The sequence below is a fragment of the Gobius niger genome, assembly GCF_951799975.1.
Source record: "Gobius niger genome assembly, chromosome: 1".
In the NCBI taxonomy this organism is placed as follows: Eukaryota; Metazoa; Chordata; class Actinopteri; order Gobiiformes; family Gobiidae; genus Gobius; species Gobius niger.
The window spans coordinates 69,407,140-69,426,049 of record NC_136852.1 but is presented as its reverse complement, the minus strand read 5'-3'; the positions used below and the strand labels follow the sequence as shown (position 1 = coordinate 69,426,049).

At 40.1% G+C, this 18,910-nt stretch overlaps 2 protein-coding genes across 3 annotated transcripts in view; both read right to left on the bottom strand.

Annotated features, from left to right (window-relative positions):
• Nucleotides 1–18,910, bottom strand: part of qng1 (Q-nucleotide N-glycosylase 1) — a 177,521-nt gene that overhangs the window by 41,292 nt on the left and 117,319 nt on the right. The window lies entirely within an intron of this gene.
• LOC306977315 (ubiquilin-1-like) lies at nt 1,272–17,987 on the bottom strand (the record flags this gene model as incomplete). Its single annotated transcript, XM_079575592.1, has 11 exons — nt 1,272–1,385; nt 1,447–1,573; nt 2,311–2,426; nt 2,505–2,588; nt 4,343–4,464; nt 6,381–6,444; nt 6,509–6,655; nt 10,090–10,352; nt 15,613–15,728; nt 17,690–17,832; nt 17,901–17,987. The coding sequence occupies 11 exons, from the start codon at nt 17,985–17,987 to the stop codon at nt 1,347–1,349; spliced, it is 1,308 nt and encodes a 435-aa protein (XP_079431718.1). The 3' UTR covers nt 1,272–1,346.

The window sequence follows — 18,910 nt, the reverse complement described above, 5'->3', positions numbered from 1 at the left end:
AAATGATAAACACTGTGATCATATACTCTTTATTTCCTTTAAAGTTGTGGTACCTGATTTTTCTTCTCCAGACTGACATTTTTTCGTTTCTAGCTCGAACAATCCCTTCTGCACATCTGAATTGTTCAAGCAAACTAATTATGTTTCACGCTCGTGCACAGCTTTGAGGGTTGGCAAAGTGAAGCAGCTGGACCCGCCCCCAAAATAAACTGCACCCATTTATCTTCTATCTCTCAAGAAATATTTAGTTGAGGACAATGCAACAACGTCGATACTCTGAGTTGACTAAAAGGTTAGTTAAGAAGAGCCCAGCATGCAAAACTAGGAACTAAAAGAAGAGAAGTCTTTTTGGCTCTAGCAGCTTATAGGGTGTAATATTATTAAGGTGCTATAATGAAACAATTCTTCCCGCCAGAGAGGGACCTACTTTTGCGCTGAGTGTGGTTTCTCTCCCATTCATTCTCATTGGTAAATATGGATGCAGTGCACTGTTTGGCCACCATCGTCAAATTGGGGGCACTGTTTCACTCTGGTGTCTTGGTATTTATCACAGAGCGTTGTAGCATCAACTTTCCTAGTTTTCCAACTTTTATTGCAAAGGTTGTTGACATCAACAAAGGTCTTTCAAAATGGTTTCAAAATGATCTAATATCGCAGTCTTTGAGTTAACAAATGAATGAGGTAAAGTCACTATAGGTCCTGTGTTGTTGTTTTGTACATTTTGGACTATATTGCTACAGTTGTTAATTTTGTTCTTCTAAAACTAGGCTTTTGCCATAGTTAACATTTGTTTTAATATATTATTTACATAGATAGAATCAAATGCAAATGTATACCGAAAAATAAAATAAAGTAACTATTATTATTTGCAGTTATATGTGTTTTATGCTTCACATCGCTGTGTTTGGCCCGCGACCCACAGGCACTTTTCCATTTTGGCCCTCAGAGACAAAAAGTTTGGGCACCCCTAGTCTATTGCATTACTGTACAAGCATTACTATTTTGAAAAATAAATAAGTATTATCTGTGTGCAGCATTTAGTCTGTTCTTGTGGCTTTCGATCGATCGATATATATACTGTATACATCAAAAGGCAAGTGAAGACCCCCAGAGTCTTATCCTAAAATATTATATGCTGATTGTATATTCAGTAAAGCAGTAATATAGTGTAAAATACAGGGCTGCTAAGGATGAATGCAAACCTCTCTCACACAATATAACTTTGCACACATTACAGCCTAAATGCTATTGTAATACTGTGTAACATGAGCTTAACGACAGAGCTCTAGATGCCAGTGCTTTCTAATGCAGCTACACAGTCAGCAGTATCTTCTCCTCAGGCTGATCTATCTTTCTTCAAAGGCAGAGCTCAGTCCGTCCAAATCCTACGAAACAGGAAACCTGGAGTAAATACTAGTATTTTGGCGAGGGTAAAGGTCAGTGTACCTTGTGGTCCGAGCTCGTCGCCAGTGCCTGGAGCATCTGTTGCACAAACTGCTGCTGCTCCGTCGCCGTGGCAACCGCCGGCCCGCTCCCGGGTTCAGAGGGATGTTCAGCCGTCCCGAACGCAGCCCTGTGAGGAAAAAAAAAACCTTTTAGCTGAGTTGAACGCTGAGGTTTTGACGCTGGGACAAGGCCGTGGGAACCCAGGGTGCTGAGGGCGCTGCAGCACCCCCTGGTGGATAGTTTGTGAACTGCAGGCAATATTAACCCCTTAACTCCCACCTGAACCGAGCACATTTTCTCCAGCTATACCCAAGTCCAAAAGCTTCTGGAAAAAAGGTGTGAAAATAGCAACAAAACTGAGACGAAAACAAGGATGAAAATGTGAAAAAAGTGAGAAAACATTGACGAAAAAGTGACGAAAAAGTGACAAAAAATGTACAAAAAATGATAAAAATTGACAAAAATTTGACAAAAAAGTGAGAAAAATTGGACGAAAAATTGAGAAAAATTGGACAAAAAAGTTATAAGAATTTCACAAAAAAAAATTGAATAATTTGACGAAAAACTGACAAAAAATTCACGAAAATTTGACAAAAATGAGACGACTGCCCAACAAAAAAAGTGATGAAAAAAATCTGATGTGAGAAAAAAGATCAATTTAGTTTTGTAGGTCTTTCAAATGAGGTGTTACACTGGCCCACAGGATTTGGGTAAAGCTGAACTGGAGAAAATGCTCTCGGTTCAGGCGGGAGTTAAGAGGTTAATAAATAGGATTTATGCACAGAAAAAGTATTTTGGGGTAAATTTTGTCCCTCAGCACCCCCTAACTAAAATATCTTCCCACGGCTCTGCGCTGGGACTCACGCGGGCATGAGAGCGGGCGCCTCTGTGGCCAAAGTCTGGAGGCCCTGCTGGATCTGAAGAAGGGCCTCCACGGCCTTAGGGTTCAGCATGGCCGACAGCAGCTCCGGACTCTGCATCTGAACACACAGTTAATGACTAAACGACATCCTGTCTGTTTCTCCTTTGTGGAGAGAGCAGTATTTGAGTACTTTAACCTGCTGTAGTAACAGTGGAAGCTGCTGTCTGAGCTGCTGCTGGAGCTGAGGGTTTTCTGACAGCAGAGGATGACTCAGCAACATCTGAAACAACACCATTACAGCACAATGAAGGCCTTGATCACACTGTAAGCTCGTACTCCCGCCTTAACTGAGCGCATTTTCTCCAGTTCAGCCTTACCCAAATCTAAAAGGCCAGGGATGTCGAACTCGTTTGGGTCGAGGGCCAAAATTCAGCCTGATAAAGCACTTATAGCGCTTTATCAGCCTGTGTCACACGGTTCTCAAAGTGCTACATGTTACAGTTACTATTGTAGCCACAGCCGCCCTGGGGCAGACTGACCATTTACCACATGGCTGTTTATATCCTGATCTCGTATCTCTGCTGGACACATGCTTATATTTAAGCTGCCCCCTAGTGGCTGGAGTGAGCAAACTGGTTATTTCTTTAAAGTACACTGCGTAACATTTTGGACTATACTCTTGTGGCAAAACAAAACATGCTCCTAATGACACAGAAAATGCGGTTGCTGCAGTGTGTTATAAATTAATGGATTTGGATGAGAAACTAACCTGTTTAAATTCCAAATTCTACTGCCTTTCGTCACATCTCCATGGAGACGAGCTGGAGACGCACCCACTCCCAGTAAAGTTTACAGTCATATCTTAGGAGGGGTGAGCCTCATAAAGGTTTGTTTGTACATTTTTGAAGTATTTTTCAATGATGAAAATATCTGTCATAAAATAAATGCTTGTATTTAGATCTTATTTATTGGGTAAAATTCTACACGCTGTGGCTTTAAAAATCCATAACTCTGTACAGGAATTCTTTTTTGACATGCTCAGGAATTCATGCTCCTCAAAGGGCCACATTAAATCATGTTGTCGGCCTCATGCGGCCCGCGAGCCTTGATCTTGACACATGTGTTTTAGGCCGGAGCAACACCTCATTTGAAACCTACAAAATTGATCTAAACTGATCTTATTCCTCGCATTGTTGTTGTGTTGCTGTCACTCTTGCATTCCTGCTGCTTTTTTCATCACTTTTTTTGACAATTTTGTTACGTTTTTGTTAGTCTTTTGTTGCTTTTTTTGCTGGATTTTTGTCACTTTTTTGCTGGATTTTTGTCACTTTTTTGCTGGATTTTTGTCTTTTTTTTGCTGGATTTTTGTCTTTTTTTGCTGGATTTTTGTCTTTTTTTGCTGGATTTTTGTCTTTTTTGCTGGATTTTTGTCATATTTTTGCTGGATGTTTGTCTTATTTTTGCTGGATTTTTGTCTTTTTTGCTGGATTTTTGTCATATTTTTGCTGGATGTTTGTCTTTTTTTTGCTGGATTTTTGTCCTTTTTTTGCTGGATTTTTGTATTTTTTGCTGGATTTTTGTCACTTTTTGCTGGATTTTTGTCACTTTTTTGCTGGATTTTTGTATTTTTTTGCTGGATTTTTGTCTTTTTTTGCTTGATTTTTGTCCCTTTTTGCTGGAGTTTTGTCATATTTTTCCTGGATGTTTGTCACTTTTTTTGCTGGATTCTCATTTTTTGTTTTGAAGAAACTTTTAGATTTGGAGAATTTGGAGAACTGGAGAAAACATATGGGAGTTAAGAGGTTAAAGAGCTAAAAAGATCTGGAAAAAAATGAATACTTGTATTTTAATCTCTTTATTGGGTGAAATGTTACATAGTGTGGCTTAAAACACTATTTCAGTTTTACCACTGATGTTAATGCTCCTGGATTTGATTCAAATATTTACAGTGAGAGCCCTAACCTGGTGAGAGGTTTGCTGAAACACTTTTTTGTTTCTAAAATGTGTTGTAAAAGAGTGAATAAGTACGTTTACCTGTGAAGCCAGCTCTGGGTTGTGGCTCAGACACTGAAGCAAACCACTCATATAAGGTCCAGACAGAAGAGACTCCATCAGAGCAGGACTGGAGGAGACCTGCTCCAACAGGGTCTGCATCCCTGAACATACAGCAGATCCATCATGAATAACTCAAAGTGCCCATGGTCTGCGCATTGCATTATGGGTAAGGCATGTGTTTTGGCTGCCAAACAACACTAATCACAGATAGCATTAAGCATTAAAAGAACAGGCCACAGTTTTTCCATTCTGTGATATGTTTTTACCTGAGCTTAGACGAGTTGATGTGTACCTGTCCAACTTCACCCCGTTTGGAGCTATTGGAATATGCTGGGAGAGGCTAAATGCTAACAACACAAAGACCAGATAAGACAGGTACGCATCAACTCGTCTAAGCTCAGGTAAGAACATATCTCAGTCTGGAAAAAGCGGTGGCCTGTTCCTTTAAGGAAAGCTATGATTTGGACAATTTCAGTCGCTGGGAAGTCCAGACACAATCCTTGCTTTACGAGGTGGGCAGCAGGAAACAACCTTTTTTGAATTGTGGCCAGACCGACCCACATAGATTTGACTCTAAATCAGGGGTGCCCAAACTTTTTGTCTCCGAGGGCGAAAAAGAAAAAGTGCCTGAGGGTCGCGGGCCAATCACGGCAATGTCAGCTTGAGACACATATAACTGCAAATAATAGTTACTTTATTTTCTTTTTTGGTATACATTTGCATTTAATTCTATCTATGCAAATAGTATGCTACAAAAGCCAAGTTTTAGTAGAACAAAATCAATTATTGTAGCAATATAGTGCAACAACACCACCTGTACCTGCAGTACATACAGTGACTTTACCTCATTCATTTCTTTAAGTCAAAGAAAATTAGACCAATTGTGTGTCAATTCAGCATAAATTCTTTTATAAGTCATATATGTCAATGACCTTTGCAATAAAATTTGGAAAAAGTTGGGAAGTTGATGCTGCGACGCTCTATGACTGACAAGACACCAGAACAGTGTTTCCTTAACTTTGCGAAAGGAGCGAAACAGCGCCCCCAATTTGGCGCTGGTGGCCAAAAAGTGTACTGCATCTATATTTGCCATTGAGAATGAATGGGAGAGGGTTAGTATTAACCAGATGCGGCGCAAAAGTAGGTCACTCTCTGGCGGGCCAACCTAATTGTTCCCCCACTTTGGGCACCCCTGCTCTAAATAATGGGAGATATATCGTCCATAACAGTGTTTCCCAACCGGGGACCGTTGGGGGTACTCGAGGACCTAGCAGGGGGTACTTGGAACTATTTCAGATTGAAAAAAGGGGGAAATGTAACATAATTTTTTATAGGAAAAGCTATATTTTTCAGTAAAATGTGTTGCTTTGGGAGAATTTTAGCTTTATTTTGACTCCAACATTGTCCTTTTTCTTACAAATACACTTTTAAGTGTTTACTTTCTAAATAAACTGTGACACCCTTGGGGTAGGGGGTACACAGTTGACCAGTGAAAGGCCAAAGGGGTACGAAAAACAAAAATCGTTGGGAACCACTGGTTTACAAGATAATATCGAAATAGCAGTTTGGAAGATATGCAAATGTACCATATCGAGTTTATCTCCAATGTTAAGAAATTGGGAAAAATTAGGAAAAAAAGGGGGAAATAATGGGAAAAGATAGGGGGAAAACAGACAAAAAAAAAAAAAAAGGGAGATATGGGGGATTAAAAATGTTGAACAAATGGGGAAAAATTGGGGATAAAGTGGATTAAAATGGAGGGGAGAAATAGAATAGAAATATTTTTTTTCTGCCCTTTTATAGTCTGTTGGACAATTATCCTTTTGAGCGACAAAGCGATGCAAATGAAGATATTTGCAGCACAGTTTTATATATTTCTGACGGTTTGCCAAAATATCGCTGCATCATCGCTATCGAGAAAGTCCCCAAAAATATCGAGATATTGATTTTCAGCAATGTCGCCCAGCCCTATGTCGACACAGCCAATCGATCGATAATTTGTGGTGGTCTCTCGTACCAAAGCCTGAGTTCTGTGGACTGAGCTCAGAGTCAGACGTAGCACTCAGTTTGGAGAGTCCGCCCTGAAAAAGGAGAAGAGACAATGGGAAATCTTTTCAAAACCTTCCAATTCAGTGAGAAACTTGCCTGGCCTTTTCTCTGTTTGGTCTTAACATTCTTGTGAGGAAAAGTGAAACGGCGGTGGTGATGTTTGGCTTGTGAGCGCGTGACTTCAGGATCTTCACTCTTCAAAACCTCCTTTATGAGATCTGGATTTCTGACCAGCTCAAGCACCTAAATATGAGGGAAAAGAGGTAACGAGAAAGTAATTACACGTGGAAGAGAAAGGTTTAGTGATGTAAAATGTAATAAAGGTGTACAACATGCAGGTGTAAGCGTAACAAAGGGGTATAAGTTGTAATAATGGTGTAATTAGCGTCTCAGTTTAGTCTCACATGTACTCACACATTACAGGGTTTCCGCCAAAATCAAGGCCTTAACCTGTTACCTTAACCTCTTAACTCCCACCTTAACCGAGTGCATTACCCAAATCCAAAAGTTTGAAAGCTAAGACCAACAAAACTGATCTTTTTCCTTGCTTTGTTGCACTGTTGGGATTTTTTTAGCGCATTTTTACAACTTTTCCAGCATTTTTCAATAGCTTTGTTGTCAAATTTTTATCACTTTTTTTAATTGCTTTTTATCTTGTTTTTGTTTTTTTTGCATTTTTGTCATATTTTTTTCCAGCGCTTTTTTTGTATTTTTTGTCACTTTTTTGCCACTTTATCCATCACATTTTTATCACTTTTTTTTAATTGCTTTTTTATCTTTTTTTTTGCATTTTTTTGTATTTTTGTCATATTTTTTTCCAGCGCTTTTTTAAAAAAATGTGTCACTTTTTTGCCACTTTTTCCATTGCTGTTTTTATCTTTTTTTTTTCTTTTTTAGTTGCATTTTTGTCACTTTTTTCCCCCTTTTCCATTGCTTTTTTGTCATTTTTTTCTCACTTTTTTGCCATTTTTTTCTCGTATTCTTGAAATTTTTTTGTAGTTATATGTTTTTGTTGTTGAGCTTTCCTTGTTTTTGTCTCGTTTATTGTCGCCTTTTTCCAGAAGTTTTCCGTTTTGAGTATTGACAAACTCCGTTCAGGTGGGGGTTAAGAGGTTAACCGAGCGTACTTTCTCCAGTTTGGCTTTACCCAAATCTAAAATAGCGACAAAAACGAGGATGAAAATGCAACAATGGAGCATGACAAAAAAGCGAAGAAGAAGTGACACATTTAGGTGACAAATGTGAAACAAAAAAGCCACAGAAGAGCAACAAAAAAGTGACAAAAATGTGGCGAGTTGTGTAGGTCTTAGCTTTCAAATGAGGTGTTACACTGACCTATAGGCTGCAGCGTTTTAGATTAGCCCAAGGTGACACATGCATGAGACACATGTATGTTCATTAACACTGTCCCGACCAAAATAAATCAATAAATCAATAAATAAAAAAGATTTGAGTAAAGCTGGACTGGACTTGGTTAAAGGAACAGGCCACTGTTTTTCCATACTGAGATATGTTCTTACCGGAGCTTAGACGAGTTGATGTGTACCTGTCTGGTCTTTGTGTGTGCGCTCAGATACGCACAAATGACCAAAGATGTTGTTAGCATTTGGCCTCTCCCAGTTTATTCCTATAGCTCCAAACGGGGGTGAAGTTAGAAGTGACCAAGCTCTTCCACGGGCAAAAAGACAGGTACACATCAACTCGTCTAAGCTCAGGTAAGAACATATCTCAGTATGGTTTTACATGTTTTTGTTGCTTTTTTCAAGCACTTTTTTTGTTGCTTTTTCATTATGTTTTTGTGGCTCTTTTCACTATTTTGTCACTTTTTTGTTGCTCTGTGTGCAGGGCCAGATTTAAGTGAAATGGGACCCAGGGCAAAAGTTTTTTCAAGGCCCCCCATATACTATGTCTGTCCGTTTGATTTCTCTCTCTCTCTCTACAATGAAAAGATAAATGAATGATTTTTTTTTTTTTTTAAACATGCAGAAGTAATATAATGACCCCAATTTGAGCCCTTGTGGAAGAACCTTTGCTTCTGCCAGACTGGTGGGGTCCTTTCACTGAGATTTTTTTTTATTTTATTGGGGCAATTTGGTGCATTCTCATGCATTTAACAAACCAATAGGTACAGATTTTTATCCTGGTTTAGTCTCGGATACGAAGTCAACTGATTAAGCCTTACATGTGAGGGAGTCTGCAAAGAGAGAGGGAAATTTCTCCTTTTCTCTTCTCTCCTTCAGCCTGCTGGGCCCCTGGGTTAGCCCCTGTAAGCCCCGGCATAAATCCGGCCTTGTCTGTGTGGCTCTGTGGTGTTTTCATTATTATTTTGACGCTTTTTTCCAGACACTTTTAGATTTGTGTAAAGCCAAACTGGAGAAAGTGTCCTTGGTACAGGTGAGGGTTTAGAGCAGGGGTAGGCAACGTCAGGCCCGGGGGCCAAATCCGGCCCTCTAGCATAGGACCTGTAGAGTTTAACCTCTTAACCCCTGCCTTAACCGAGCCTCTCGAGTGGAGCTTACAGCCTATAAGAAAAACGCCTCATTTAAAAGCCAAGACCATCAAAACTGATCTACGATTTTATTCTCACGTTGCTGCCGCGTTGTCTTCACTTTCTGTCTGCCTGTTTTTTGTGTGTTTTTGTCAATCTTTTGATGCTTTTTTTTAAAAAGCAGATTAGATTTGGGAAAGGTCAAACTGGAGAAAATGTGTTCGCTTAAAGGGATATTTCAGGATTTTTGACATAGGGCCTCATTTCCTAGTTATCCAGAGTGTTGCTGATTTCTGGAGACATGTTTTTTTGTAATTCATGCAGTTCTTCTGTTTGGAGAGTTCCGTGGTGCTAGGCTAGTGCATTTCTATGGTATCAGCTAGCCTGCATTAAAAACAGTCTGACCCGCTCCACAGTGCACCTGAGGCAAATCACTTATAACACCAGACTAACCATATAAATGTCTGTGTCGATAGAATCATGTTTGGAATATAACTGACCTTGCATCACGTATGATCGCATTTTGAGGGACTATTTTTTGCAGATCACTCCGCCGCTGCGTAGCTTATACAACCACGAAGCTGATGCTGCTCAAATATAAGGTATTTTTAATGCAAAATGGTCAAAATTATTCTATGGACACAGACATTTATATCATTAGTCTGGTGTTTTAAGTGATTTGCCTCAGGTGCACTGTGGAGCGGGTCAGACTGTTTTTAATGCCGGCTAGCTGATACCATAGAAATGTGCTAGCCTTGCATTAGCCTAGCACCACGAAACTCTCCAAACAGAAGAACTGCTTCAATTACAAAAAAAAAACCTCTAGAAATCAGCAACACTGGATAATTAGGAAATGAGGCCCTATGTCAAAAATCCTGAAATATCCCTTTAAGGGGTTAAGTACTGTAAAAATGTGAGAAATACTGTACTTAAACATTTCCCAACAGAACACCAAATAGGGTCATATCTTGGGCCCAGCACTGGCATTTGTAAGCTTTGTCTTTAGCTAAAATTGTCAGGTTTGGCCCTTGGTCTTTTTACAATGAAGAAAATCGGCCCAGGTTTAGACGTTAAAAACACTGGACTTTTATGTCAGTCCAAAAACACCGTCTGGATCGAGGCGAACTCGCTGTATTTTCCTCCGTGTCCCCTGAGGGGCAGAGGAGTGGGAGGACAGTGCAGTACGTACTTTTGAAATGACATCCGAGTGGGCGATCTCCTCTGCCAGCTCCGGGTTGGTCTGCAGGAGCTGCTGGATTTGAGGGTTGGACAGTACGAGTGCTCTGGTGAGCTCCGGGCCGGCGCTGGAGAGGGCGCTCTGAACGAAGCCGCTGCCCAGGACACGGCGCATCATCTCTGGGGAGGCCAGCAGCTGCCGCTCCATCTGGCTCTGGAGGGAGGAGAACAGGCCTGGAGCGCTGTCAGAGAGGCCCAGGGAGTCCAGGCCCTCCACTGCACGGGACACACAGTGATAAGGTCAGTGAGACTCTGCAGACTCTGAAAATATTTAGGGATGTTAATTTGATACATGTGCTGTAGATTACTGACATAAATGTTAGGGGGAAATGTATTGCAAGTAATTCAGAGTCAGACCAACAAATCACTCCTTCAATGACCACAAATGTCAAGTTTCTCATGGCACAAATTGGGAATTGTTTTGGTAATCTCACAAAATAGTTACTCTCAGAATAGATGTAGCTGAGGACCCCCTCTTTCAGAAAAGCACATTAGCCCATAGACATATTATTAATAGACCGTCATTACTCACTCCTCCCCGTTTGACAAATAACTACACTCAAGGGGGAAATCATGGAGGATTTACAGACTCCTCCTCCCCAGCTCTGACGGAGCATGTTCCTAAAAAGGGCATAAGGGCGGGATCTCTGCCCTTGCTGACGTTTAGTTTGCGCAGCTCCAATGCTAACAGTCCGGCCCTCAAGCAAAAGAATGAAGACATTTATTTTGTTAATTTACTTATTCTTTTGTCCAAATTGCATATTCACAAATGTAAATACTCTAAGCAGAAACCCAACTTTACACATTTTTATAACGATACTCTCTCATATATGAAGATTCTGGAAGGCTCTGATAACAAAAAGGCTCTAAAAACTGTCGGTATTTGCTCAAAATACAATATATTTGTAACTATATAATTGTACAATTGTATTATACCCCCTGGCATACTCTGTATATCCTTGTACTGTATACATGATGTATACTTTTCATTGCGATAACAATTTTTTTTTTAAACAGTCCGGCCCTAATTAGTACGATATTTGGAAAACATTTCTTTTGAAAACCAGCCTGTTTTCTTTAATTGTAACTAACCCAGTGCTATCACAGGAGGAATATTGAGCTGTAGAAAGTTTAAGAAAATTAAGGACCTAGTTGTTTTTTTTGTGTCTAAAGTCCAATGCATTCTAATGGGAGACTAGCGGCTATATGGAGGTACTACAGCTATGGCGGCCTCTAGTGTTGAAAAATGGAACAGCACATCAACATTCAAACCCTGTCCTCATTGTGGAGCAGGAGCATCATAGTGTGGGGCTGTTTTGTTTCCTCAGGGCCTGGACAACGTGCTATTATCAATGGAAAAATGAATTCACAAGTTCATCACGATATTTTGCAGAAAACCTGAGACATTCACAACAGCGTGGAATAAGTAAGTGAACCCCTGTATTAAATAGCTGCTGATCCTTCTTTTGCAGCAATAACTGCTTTCCTGTCGTTGCAGATTAGACACTCACTTACAAAACTGCTGCAGTTCAGTGAGACTCAGGCGGTGTACTTACTTATTACACTCTGTCCTGTGAATGTTTACACTGTTTAATCATTCTTATCATCAATCATCAGACCACATTATATTAACAATTTAGGCAGAAATGTGACAAATTCCAAACGGTGTTCTTACTTTTTCTTCCTGCTGTATATAAACAAAGGCAAGTTTTCCAGATAACTCAAGCACACTAAGTAACCCAACCTGCTGTTTCATTGTTGTGTTTGCACCACTCGGTTTCGTGTTGCTGCACTAAATGGCAATAGAAAGCAAAATTATAATTATTAATTACATCATACACTGCTTTAGTCTGAATAAGAATATTGCCTATTCTTTAATAATATATTATCAATAGCACATTTTGCCAAAATATATTGCACTTGATCTGGCTTTTCATTATAAAGTCCCTCACGTTGGGCGACACGGTAGCACAGCGGTTAGCACAGCGGTTAGCACAGCGGTTAGCACAGCGGTTAGCACAGCGGTTAGCACAGCGGTTAGCACAGCGGTTAGCACAGCGGTTAGCACAGCGGTTAGCACAGCGGTTAGCACAGCGGTTAGCACAGCGGTTAGCACTGGTGCTTCACAGCTAGAAGGTCTGGGTTCAATTCCCACCAAGGACGGGGCTTTTCTGTGTGGAGTTAGCATGTTCTCCCCGTGTCTGCGTAGGTTTCCTCTGGGTTCTCCGGTTTCCTCTACCACTAAGAATATGCGCAATAGGATGAATGAGAGTGTGTTTGAGAGTGCGCATGGGGCTTGTTCATTAACATGCACTGTCCTTACCAAATAAACCAGTAAACTTAACTTAACGTTCATTGGTTCAATTACAATAATGTTCTTTAAGACCCCCTGACTCAAGTCTGCATAATAATAATAATAATGTGTTGTTGTGAAAGCCCCCTCCTGGAACCGCCACCTTAATGTGGTGGAGGGGTTTGAGCGCCCGAATGTTCCTGGGGGCTCTGTTGTCGGGGCTTCGTGCCCCTGGTAGGGTCTCCCATGGCAAACAGGTCCATAGGTGACGGGTCAGACAAAGAGCAGTTCAGAAGCCCCTTATGAGAGACCAACAGGCCCGGTTAATCGTGAGGCCATCTTCCCGTGGACCCACCACCTGCAGGAGGAGCCATAGAGGCTGGTGCAATGTGATTTGGGAAGCTCTAACGGCTGCCCCCACGACCCGGCAGCGGACAAGTGGAAGAAGATGGATGGATGTTGTGGAAGCAGGTGCATGAAACATAAGATAAGATGGTACTTTATTGATCTCACAGATGGAGAAATTGCATTCGATGAGAGAGCATCCGGCAGCAGCACCCATTCAGTGCGCACCACTCTTTTTTTTTTTTGTGTGTGCTAATCACTGCCACACTTTGAGGGATAAGGGAACAGCTCATTTGAAAAGACATGACATGGCAGAGGAGATGCTGCCTCTGCCTGGCTGCAAAATGATAATTAAAGGTTTGTCAACATGGCGCATCATCAAGCATTAAACTTTTCAAACTTCCAGTACATAAAGCTGGACATGAAGTCATTTTTTCAACAGGTTGTAGAATAAAGTGCATAAAGTGTCTCTGGACTTTGCTCCAATAGTTTACCTCCAGCGTTGTCCAGGACCATGTGATGCAACGAGGAGGGAAAGGGGCAGATGTGCAAAAAGCAGCTAAACACAAGAATGTGGATAAAGAGTGGGATCAAAGCAGCACGAGAGCAGCATGAAGGTAAAGTTACATTTTAAAATTGTATTTTAATGCTTTGCTTTAAGCTTGACTTTGTGGGAAGTTCTTCTTAAAGTTCAGCTCTCAGAGAATTGTTAGATTTTAACTATTTTGTGTTTACACAAGCTATGGTGGCATACACTCATTTCTAAGTGAATTATGTCAGTGTCGTTTAAAGAGCATGATTCCAAATATCGATGGGAAAATTGATTTTTATTGAACTTAAATGGGTTATATACACTAATTGAGTCTCCGCATATGAACCCAACTAATGGTTGCTTAATAATAATATTAATAATGATAATAATAATAATAATGTCACCTTGTTCATTGTTCATGTACATTTGAAGTATGAACCTTATGTAATAGAATTCTACTCTATCTGCCAACTTACCCCCCCTTCCGTCCCTATGTTGTCCATTGTCATTTTGTCATTCTTGTTTGTGGAATGTATAAGTTTGTCTTTAATGTCTGTTACTGTTACTACTGTTATTGAAAATGGATTTACTTATGGGAGGCAAGAATGTGAGATCCCCATTGAACAAACTGGCATCCATGTCATATGGATCTTCATCCCCAATAAGTGGATTTGGCATCTCACCGAGCGCAAAGCATGCTGGTCCAGGTTAAAGGTCAGGACTACTATCCCAAACTGTTAACATGACCGAGTGTGACACAGATATTGAATATTCTGAGGGTTAAAAAAAATCGATGTTTTAAAAGAATTCTGTCAGAAACGGGGACACAGTGTTACTGGGAAGAGAAAAAGAACTCGTGGCCCTCTTTGCTAAACCAATAAATGAATAAAAAACAGCTGTTGTATTAAGTAAATAAAGGCATTGGTAACAAATAGCATTACTAGTTAGCTATTATGTCAAACTTACTAATATAATCCATTTGTCGCAACGTTCTGGAAATGTGATGAGTGCGTATGTGGCTCCATATACAACGCTGTGAGGTTCCTGTGAGCAAAACTCTTCCACAGACATGATTAAGCCCACGTGGACAGTCGCACTGCAATGGAGAATGAATGCGAACCTGGCATATCGCCGTAAAACCACTTTAAGCGACGCAATAGTCACTAAATAGCCGGTTGTTCTACTATGATAGTCGGGCTTTAACCCCTTAACTCCCACCTGAACCGAGCACATTTTCTCCAGTTTGGCTTTACCCCAGTCCAAAAGCTTGTGGGAAAAAAGCTGTGAAAATAGCAACAAAACTGAGACGAAAACAATGATGGAGATGTGACAAAAAAGTGAGAAAACATTGACAAAAAAGTGACGAAAAAATGACCAAAATGTGTCAAAAAAATTAGAAAAATGTTACAAAATGTGACAAAAAAATGACAAAAATGTGACAAAAATGTGACAAAAAAATGACAAAAAATTGATAAAAGACTGACGAAAAAATGACAAAAATGTGACAAAAAATGCCAAAAAAAATGACAAAAATGTGACAAAATACTACAAAAAAATGACAAAAACGTGATAAAAATTTGACAAAAAAATAACAAAAATTTGACAAAGAAATGACCAAAAGTTACAAAAAAGTTATAAAAATGAGTTGAATACCCAACCAAAAAAATGATGGAAAAAATCTGATGACGTGAGGAAAAAGATCCTCTCGGTTCAGGCGGGAGTTAAGAGGTTAAAGGGCTTTGTTGACACCGTGGGTAGTTGTGAACTTTGACCAGAACATTACCGCGCATGCTACTGACAACGCTGATTTGGCTTAATAACTTCAGTTTCATCAAATAACGTTCTTTTTCTTTTGTATTAAGTCTTTCTCTGTACAACTGCTCAACTGTGTGAGAAGTTTTGGGTCTGGTTTATCACGAAACCTTGTGTTTTTGTGCAAAATGCCGCGGCTAGCAACATCATGCTAATGCTAACGGCGGCCTGCTAATGCTAATGAAATCTAATCAAGGCAACTATGACTGAATCACCAAAAGTAATAAGATAAAATCGGCCACTGCTGGAGCGGTCAAGTATTTATGTTTTTACAGGATTACAGGCCAGACATTTTGAAAAATCAACCTAAAATATCGGACGAACATAAAAATGGCCAAAAAATGTTCAGCGATAAAATGTAAAAGTTTGGATTTATTCTTTTATTTTGAAGCCAGCTTGATTGGCACCTGGCACCAAATCCAAGTCATCCACCATATCCAATATTCATGTCTCGGGCCACGACGTTCCCCTTTCCTCCTCCGAGTAGAGCTTACCCAGAAACAGAGGAGATGTGGGCGTGTCCGGGTGAGGAGTCCGAGGAGTGGGAGGAGTCAGAGGAGAGGACACGCCCCCACAGTCTTCATCAGTGGACACACCGGTGTCAGGAGGCCTATGACACACACAGGTCAGTCCAAAACATCTGCGTCTCAATGTCCCTGAACACCTCCTGGTCATCTTCTTCCATGATCTCCACCTCTTAACCTTAACCGAGTGCATTTTCCCCTGTTCAGCTTTACCCAAATCTGAAAGGTTACAGCCTTATAGCCAACGCCTCATTTGAAAGCTAAGACCAACAAAACTCATCTGAACGGATCTTTGTCCTTGCGTTGTTGCTGTGTGGTCGCAACCTTTTCTGACATTTCTTTTCATTGCTTCTTTGTTTCTCTTTTGTGGCTTTTTTGTGGCTTTTTCATTGTGTATTTGTTCAGTTTTCTGTTATTATTTTGTTGCCTTTTTGTCACTTTTTCGTCATGTTTTTGTCGCTCTTTCCCTGCGCATTTTTGTTGCTATTTGACACTTTTTTCAAGAGGTTTTTAGATTTAGGTCAAGCCAAACTGGAGTAAATTATGCTCGGCTCAGGTGGGGGTTAAGAGGTTAAAATAAAACTTTTTGAGAAGAAAGGACACAGAATTTGCTGAAAAGAACATCTGTCAAACCATATTCTAGTTCATACATGACAAACTTCGGCCTGGGGGCCAAATCTGGCCCGCAAGATGATTTTTGTTGGCCAACAGAATGATTACAAACATATATTATAACTGGCTCACCGATAAATTGAAGTACATTTCCCATCAGCTGATGAAATACCCAGTCTGATACAGGTCCCTGTGTCATTAGTTAGTAATACTTTTAAACTCACTGCTGCCACCTCAGGTCTTACGCGTAACTGCAGTCTCTATATTAAAGGAACAGGCCACCGTTTTTCCATACTAAGATATGTTCTTACCTGAGCTTAGACGAGTTGATACGTACCTGTCTGGTCTTTGTGTGTGCCCTAAGTCACGCAAAACAACGAAAGATGTTGTTAGCATTTAGCCTCTCCCAGTGTATTCCTATAGCTCCAAACGGGGGTGAAGTTAGAAGCTCTTCCACTTTACCCAGTTCTTCCGTGGGCACAAAGACCAGCAGGTACGTATCAACTCGTCTAAGCTCAGGTAAAAAACATATCTTAGTATGGAAAAACGGTGGCCTGTTCCTTTAAGCTCGTGCATGACGGCACTTTGGACCAAAGTAACACATTTTTGAGTGACAGTGCAGGATTTTATAGGCAGTTGTGGTAAATAGGCCTGGGCTCATTCTACACGGCTGGAACATGTAGGGGGAGGAAAATACTTAGTTTTAACATATTTAAACTCCACATAGTCCCTTTAACATGAGTTTATTGCAGTGTGTGGCAAATTATTTCTAACAAAGTATAACAAATAGTCGCCTTATGAAGCTTCAAGGGGGGGTATTATGCAAAATCAACTTTTTCAAGCTTTACATCATGTTATTATGTCATTCCCTCATTAAAAACATGCCTGAAGTGTTGCCTTGGCACATTCACGTATTTTTGAGTAATCTGTAAAAACTCTGATGGCGGCCATTTTAGGGATAGGTTTGCCTGAGTCCTCCTAGGAACGCCCCCACCTCCTGGAGACGCCTCCGAGCTTTCGTCACCAGCCGAGTAACCAACCACTGCTCCTCAGCAGAACCCCCTCCCCACTGATGCCACAGACAGCGTGTGGAGGGGGCGTGTCGGAAAGGGTCAGAGGTTCTTAAAGAGACAGAGGCCTATTTCAAGACATTCACTACAGCCATTTTGAGAGAGACATTTTATACAAGGCTGTTATTCTAATTTACTGCATTTACAGACCAACAAAAGGTTTGGTCATCATTGTAGTGTGATATAGACTGGTGCTATGTGATTGAAAAAAGCATAATACCCCCTCTTTAAAAAATGGGGATAGTTCATGTGCACTGTTTAAAAGCATATTATGTAAAATAATCAAAATAATAATCAATCTTTACTGTTTTGGCTCCCTGTTGTAGTTGCTAATCAGTGCCATTGCCTTCTGCTCTTCCACTCACCTTGGTTGCACTCTGCAGAGACCAACCACTTCGTCCTTGTCCTGAACAGTCCTCAGCTCTGAGTCTCTGATGACCTGCCCTCCGTGAGTCAGCACCAGCGCATCCGCCCGGGCTCCTGCGCGCTCTGCCAAGCCTGCTTCCAGCTGAGGAAGATGGCCACAAGTAACACAGACATAATCCAAAACAATCAGTGGAATCCACGCTCCTGTACCTGTATGACGGTGCTGTCTCCTTGAAGTGTGGCTTCTCCTCTCCCCATGGGACTTTGTGAGAAACTGTGAGGTTGGTGGTTCTCCATGGTGGACCTGAGAGGGGATGTAGCAGTCTGTGTGTGGACGCACTGACCTGAGAGTCGGGCTGTGAGTCTGGACTGTATATTTATGAACAATGACTTGGCAAGTTGGAGTCAGTACTAAACTTTGTGCTGTACGACACTGACATCTGCAGGACACTCTGAACTACTGCACACAAGGGAATCTCATTGCAAACAGGTGGTATTTTAACCTCTTAACTCTCACCTGAACGGATCCCATTTCTCCAGTTTGGCTTTACCCGAATCAAAAAGCTTCTTGGGGAAAAACACCAAAATAGCCACAAAAAATAAGAAGAAAGCAAGGATGTAAATGCAACAAAAATGTGACAAAAATTCAACCAAAGAGTGACAAAAAATCAACAAAAATGTGACAAAAATATGACAAAAATGTGACAAAAATTCAACAAAAATTCAACAAAAATTCAACCAAAGAGTGACAAAAAATCAACAAAAATGTGACAAAAATATGACAAAAATGTGACAAAAATGTGACAAAAATTCAACTAAAATATGACAAAAATTCAACAAAATTCAACAAAAATGTGACCAAAATTCAACAAAAATATGACAAAAATTCAACAAAAATGTGACACAAATTCAACAAAAATATGACAAAAATTCAACAAAAATTCAACAAAAATTCAACAAAAATTCAACAGAAATTCAACAAAAATATGACAAAAATATGACAAAAATATGACAAAAATATGACAAAAATTCAACAAATATGTGACAAAAATATGACAAAAATTCAAAAAAATATGACAAAAATTCAAAGAAATATGACAAAAATTCAACAAAAATTCAACAAAAATTCAACAAAAATTCAACAAAAAATCAACAAAAAAAAGACAAAAATTCAACAAAAATGTGAAAAAAATGAAAAAAATGAAAAAAAAAACATACAA